At 46.5% G+C, this 6,421-nt stretch overlaps 1 protein-coding gene across 2 annotated transcripts in view; it reads left to right on the top strand.

Moving 5' to 3' along the window:
• The first annotated feature begins 298 nt into the window (after positions 1 to 298).
• The window catches only part of NEDD4 (NEDD4 E3 ubiquitin protein ligase), a 115,431-nt gene continuing 109,308 nt past the window's right edge, over positions 299 to 6,421 (top strand). The window contains exon 1 of one of the 2 annotated variants that reach the window (XM_004421609.3): positions 299 to 917. In XM_004421609.3, coding sequence (XP_004421666.1) covers positions 873 to 917 — 45 coding nt within the window. In that variant the 5' untranslated portion in view covers positions 299 to 872. Of the gene's footprint in view, positions 918 to 1,248; positions 1,506 to 6,421 lie in introns of those variants that run through there. The other variant, XM_087427561.1, reaches the window with a different exon arrangement.

Below are 6,421 nucleotides of genomic sequence, written 5' to 3'. Positions count from 1 at the left end.
CTGACTCTTGATCAGTGATGCTTTTAGCGAGAGATCCTGACCAAAAGTGGAAAATTTGGAAATATAAACCTCATTAACTTGGAGCCAGGAGGCCAAGGGGGCGCTCTCACGCCCTTACTGTGACAGCAGAGCCCAACGGAGAGAAGAAAGACTTCCTCTTCTTGACCCGGCAAGAAGCTCAGCCAATGAGAGACTGTCACAACTCAGCCAATGAACGGCCGCTACACCTGAGCTCTTTGTTTACAAGAGCCCTCCCAACGTTCTCCTCTCTGGCTGCCAGGGACTTGAAAAAGGCTCACCGTGGTTGCAGACTCTGAATTGCAATTCTTTGCTGATCGCGAATAAGCCCATTTTTGCTAGAGAAATAATTGGCTATCTATTTGTTTAAGGTCAACAGACAGATCTCAGTGCGACTTGTTGCTGAGGAAAACCACAGCTTTGTTTCCCAGGGGAAGTGCTGACGTTCTCCAGGCCTCCACCGCCCGCTCAGCGCAGTGCCGGAGGCTGCGCAACTCCGGAGGCGGGCTTCTCAGCCGCCAACCTCAGGCGCTAGCCCGGCGGAGGGCGCGCCCCCGCCACGCTCGCCCCTCCTGCCTGACCCCCCCATGCACGCTCTCCCCGCCGGGGGCGCGCGCGCGCTCCCCACTCCCTGAGCCCCACAACGCGCGCCGCCTGCCGAGGTGCAGCCCGCCCTTTCCCGCCGCGCTTCCTCGTGCCGCTAGTGCCCGCTGGCCGGGGGAGGCGCTGCTGCCGCCGGGGGAGCGCCGCCTCCTAGTCCTCCACCTCCTCCCGCCTCATCCCACTTCTCCTCACTACAGTTCCCACTCCCTGGGCGGGGGAGAGCGCGTCCGGTTTGCTGGAACCGTGCGGAAATGGCAACTTGCGCGGTGGAGGTGTTCGGGCTCCCGGAGGACGAGGTGCGGGGGCAGCGGGGCTGCGGGGCGGGCTTCCCATCGAACTGCCCATCAGGCGGACCGGAGGAGGCGGCAGCGGCCAGGGGGTCTGCTGTCAGCCCCCTCCTCCCTCTGCGCGAGCCCCGGGGGCCCGCAAGGCGCCGTGCGGACCGTGGGGGCGGCCCGGCGCGCGCGTGGTGGGGGTGGAGAGCTTGCTTTTAGGGAGCCGCATTTTTGTCGCAAGTCTAGACTCCACACCCCACTCCTCCCTGGAGCCGCCGCCTTCCTTGTCAGTTTCCGTCAGGAAGCATTGAGGAGGGGGGCTAGGCTGCGAGCGGATTGAGTGCGCGGGGGTGGGGAGGCGCACACCCCGCCAGCCCCTTCCTGCCACCCCCGCCAAGTGTGCGTGAGCTCCCGGGGGGTGGGGCGAGTTTCCCGGGAGCTTAGCATCCCGGCTGTTGATTAGCCTGCTCTCGCGGAGGCCCACCGGACTTAACTTTATGTACTTGGACCTGAAGACTTCCAGTGAATTGTCATTAGCGGTTTTGGTTTTTTCCTTCTTTATCTGAAATCGTTTTTAACCGCTAACTGGAGACGGGGATGGGAAAGCAGGTAGGTCAATTTTCCTTAGCAACAAGTGTCGAATGTGGAAAGTTCACGATATGTTTCACTGGTCTTCATTGATATTAAAAAAATAAAAGCCGAAAAAGTATAAATAGTTTAAAGAACTTCCCACAGCTGTTCACTTTGAAAATTCGGTTCTGTGATTTGAGAAGGCAAAGCTAACTCTTCTCAGCTAAATAGCTTATGCTGGTTATGCCTGACAGTTATTCAAAATAAGGCTATTTGGAAAGAATTCTGTTTTAAATGAGATGTGGCTTCCCTGTGTTCTTGGTGATTGTCTCAAAGATGGGAGTGGGTGGGAGATGAAAAGGCTGTGTAGTCTAATAGTGACTAGTTCAGTTTGGGGGAAAAAATCAAATGTAAGCATTCTTGTTGATTGACTAAGCTGTTACATGTACCTGTTATCAAGATTGGACCCAATTAACCGTAAAATCCTTCAGCCTACTTTAGATTGATTGCCTAGGTATCTTCTAAGTGTTGTAATAGTGCCTTCTCTTAGTAACTTGGTATCTTCAACATCTTTTACAAAACGTCTCTTACATTTCTCTTGAAAGTTCTTTGTTTATAAACAGGCAATTTCTTGATGCAAACAAGTTATCAGAGTATTTTGAGAATGATTTATGTGATGCAATTAGAATTTAATTTCTTAGTTGTTGTTACCGGAAGAGAAGCAAAGTGGTGGCAGACAAATGGTGGCAGCTTGGTGATCCTTCAGAAACAACAGTCAGTATGCTATGGCTACAGATAATATCTCAGCTAATGTGCCATTACTGTTCTGTAGAAGAGATGAGAGGGAAATAAAGCAGTGTTGAACCTATGATAGCTTTCTTCTTATCAGTCAGATCTCCCTACTTGCTGCAATAAGCTGTCCAATGCAGATAACCTCAGGCTGGCATCCAGTCCAGTCAGGCTGGCCTTGGACTTGCTTTCCTTGTTGTCGTGGTGGTGGTTGCTACTCAGAGGTAGGTACTGCTGTTCCAGATTGCTCATTTCACTCCCTTCCAGCAGAGCCAATTGATCATAGAGTATTGCCAAGTTATTCACTGTCTGTTCTCTCCCTCTTGGTACAGGATCTGTGTTTTCAGTGATCTGCTTCTCACATCATCCCTCTGCCCAGCTGAAATAGAACGAATTGTGGCAGTTAGTGGCTGGTCAGTAAGCCACTGGGGCTAAAGGCCAGAAACTCCAGCGTTTCCAAGGAGGTTTTCCTGAACTTGCTGTAGGTTTTGTACCTCTGGGAAGTTTCATGGTGCGGGGCCCACTCTGGTATTCGCACGATGGAGGTCTGGTTGTCAGACCCGTGACTCAAATGCCGTCCAGCTCCCTCGCTCAACATTGAGGAAGAGAGGGAGATAGGAAGATAAGAGTCGTGATGATGAAGTGCTGTCTTCCACTGTAATTTGGGTTATTCATTCAACAGACATTTATTAACTGTCTGTTCTGTATCATGCAGTGTGCTAGGCACCAGGGATACAGAGAGAAAAAATAGTCTCCGCCTGTTTTGTCAGGAGCTCACAGTCTGGTGGGAGAGACGAAAATCGCTTGTTTTCTGGTGCAGGTTGCCATCTCAACACTGTCATTTGCCATTTATTTTCTGGTCCATCACAAAAGTGAAAAAAGGCTTAGAAAAGCCTTCCCCCACTTTTTTTAGAAGAAAAACATTGCAGCTATGTCATTTTCTAAAACTCACAGACTAGTCAGGGAGTAGGCAGCCCTCTGCTGTTGATTAAAAGTAAGGTAGCTTTTCTATTACAGCAAAAAGAGATGATTCTTATTCTAAATTTGAAACTGAAACATGGAGAAAAATGAATAGACATGGGAGAGAAGACAGTGAGGGATTATAATTTAACAAGTATGTATTGACTAGCCGCTGAGTCACACTGCATGAGCGTATTAGTTTCGAAGTATGCTGGAGTTTCGATCATAATACCTCCCTCTACTTTTCAGTGAGTTTAGCTTCAGTAAGAGGTGGTCCTCGCTCCACGTGCAGAATTTTCCACTAAAGCATATCAAACTAAAGAAGTAGTGTAATATAATTTATACCAAGTTTGCTCTGTCTCTTGGGATTAACAGTAGAGGGTGACTCCCACTAATCCTTGGTGAGAAGCAGTGGAGTAGACATGGGGACTAGAATTCAGCATTCCTTCCACCCTCATTTCAGTAGACTTCCCTGTTGTGGAAAGCTAAACACTGTCTTTCCCAGATCTGCTTGCACTTAGCATTCTGGAAATAGGTTGTGAAGTAGGTTTCTCAATTAGGTGTAGTTGAGATTTGGCAGGTGGAAATGAAGTGGAGCATAACTTCTTGTTTCTTTGACTTTTTCTGACAAGCATAGTCATGTAGATGTTGAGTTTTTCTGCACAAAGTGTTCCAGTATCTGGTAACTTGTTTTGTGGGTACTGACAGGAAGTTGCAGAAGTAGTGGTGGTGGCAGCTTCCACTACTAGAATGGGTATGTTCAGATCTGGTGGTGGCTCCTGATCACCTACCTTTCTGACAGGGGTGGAGGTAGCTTCCTGAGTGGGCCAGTGCTGAGGTGTTTTTGGGTCCTCGGGAGGCCCAGCCTACAGCCTGCCCCTCCAGCTCTTCCAGCGATTTTGGAAGCACCTAATTCCCTGTATTAATTTTTTTCTTCTTAAAACATCTAGAGTGATTTGCATTTCCTACACCTGAAACACTGAAAAGAAGGAAGGAAATAAAGAGGAAAGAGTTGAGAGTCTCCACTGGCAGTTTGGGAGTTTGCACGTAGAGAAGAATGGATGCCTCTGATGATGAGAGCCACACCAATGCATAAGCGACAGGGTAACTGAGAAGTGCATATTCTGACACTTCTAGACCCACTACTGCCGAGCGGAAGCAGACCCTGCCTGCCTTGGCATCCTACTGAGCCTGGGAGCAAAGTTCCCAAACCTTTGTTCGCTGCGCACAGAGAGGGAGAAGCACAGTTTAAGCAGCAGCTGCGTTAGTGTCTCCCAGTCTTGCATGTATTGTTTTTGCCATTACTGCTTTTTTTGCAACTCTTTTATTCCAGCATCATTTTAAAGTATTTTTCCTGGATTTTCATGGGACCAAGGAAGTGGCTAAATATAGTTTATTTTTTAATAACTTGCTTTTAATTAATTTAAACCAACAGAAAAGTTGGAAGTATGGTATGGAGAACTCCAAATCCTCCTCAAGCAGATTCTCCACCTGTCGACATTTCACCACAGTTGCTCCATAACCCTTTTTTGCCAATTTCATCAGTGTTTTTCTGAACCCTTTGAAAGCGAGCTGCAGACATAATGCCCCATCGCCTCCAAATACTCTAGTGTATTCTTTCCTAAAACAAGAACACTTTCCTACATAAGAGCCAACCAGCCTTCAAGCCAGGAACTTAACATTTATACAACACTACCATGCAATCCACAGATCCCATTCAGTCTTTGAAAAATGTTCTAATAATTTGTCTTTTTCCTTTCTGGTCCAAGAGCCCATCTGAGAGCATATGTTGCATGTAGTGGTCATGTCTTTGCAGTCTCTTCTAATCTGTAATAGGTCCTCAGTCTTTCTTGTGCTTGACTGTTTTAAGGAGTTACAGGCTGTACTACCTGCAGGATGTTCCTCAACCTGGATCTGTTTACTGTTTCCTCATGACCATGTCAAGGTCATTACCTGTTTATAAACAAAGAACTTTCAAGAGATTATGCCAGTATCCTATCCCTCATTCCTCAGATCTCCATCCGCTAGTTTTAGCATCCGTTGATAACTTCCACCTGAATCAAACACCACTATTTTTTATTTCCATCTTTTTTAGTTGGCATTCTATGTAAGAAGAGCTTTCCCTTTCTCTTCCATTTGTTTATTATCAGCATGGGCTTGTAGAATCCCACTTTATTCAACGGGTAGTAGTTAATTTGTTAGTACAACCCAGTCGATTCTGACTCCTAACGACCCTGTGTACAGCAGAACGGAACCCTGCCTGGTCTTTTTTGTAATACTCCACTGTTCTTCATAGGGTTTTCATGGCCAATTTTTTTGAAAGTGAGTGGCCAGGTCCTTTTCCCTAGTCTGTCTAGTCTGGAAGCTCTGCTGAATCCTGTCCACATGGATGACCAGCATGGATGACCCTGCTGGTATTTGAAATACTGGTGGCATAGCTTTCAGCATCACAGCAACATGCAGCCGCCACAGTATGACAACTGACAGACACTGATGTGGTTCCCTGATGGTAAAGGAACCCGAGTTGTAGTGGTGAGAGCACCGAATCTTAACTACTAGACCACCAGGAATGGCTTGTAATGAATTACTATCATTAAATATTTTGTTGCTCAAATTATCTCAGGTTGGCCCATGGAAGGCCTTTCAAGGAGGTTCCTAGGTCCTTTTGACAAGTCCTCATCATTCTTTGAACACTTCATTACTTTCTGGCTGACGATGTTCTAGTCTTCTCTTGTATTTTTCCTGGCCTAACGCTGTCTGGAGTCAGCCATTTCTCCTAGGAACACTGGTTTCATTTAGTAGAAAATGGTTTTTAGAAACCAAAATCTGGGTGCTCAGTGAGCTCGTTGCTGCTGGATGTCATTGCTCTTCAGCCATCTCAGCAAACAGTTAAGAAATGTGTGTGTGTGTGTACTGCACAAATATACATATGTAAGTACACATAAATCTGTAGCCATTTCTATACCAATCTGTATACATATATTTAAAAATCATTAATTCATACCAATTTCTCCAATTCAAATATAATACCTCAGGGTTATTTCTACCTGTAAGTACCTTCTCTAACAGGGAAAATTCTGATTTTCATTACCCTCATTATATTTACTTATTTGCTCAATCCATTTACTTATGTTTTTGGTGTAACTAATTTCCCAACCTTGCAGGTATCTCCTCTGCCTGCGTCTTCTACACCCCACTTTCAGCCC

This window comes from Ceratotherium simum, chromosome 3 (genome assembly GCF_057802395.1).
Source record: "Ceratotherium simum simum isolate JZ-2026a chromosome 3, ASM5780239v1, whole genome shotgun sequence".
NCBI lineage: Eukaryota > Metazoa > Chordata > Mammalia > Perissodactyla > Rhinocerotidae > Ceratotherium > Ceratotherium simum.
Note: the sequence above shows the minus strand (reverse complement) of the source record. Positions and strands in the feature narration are given on the sequence as shown.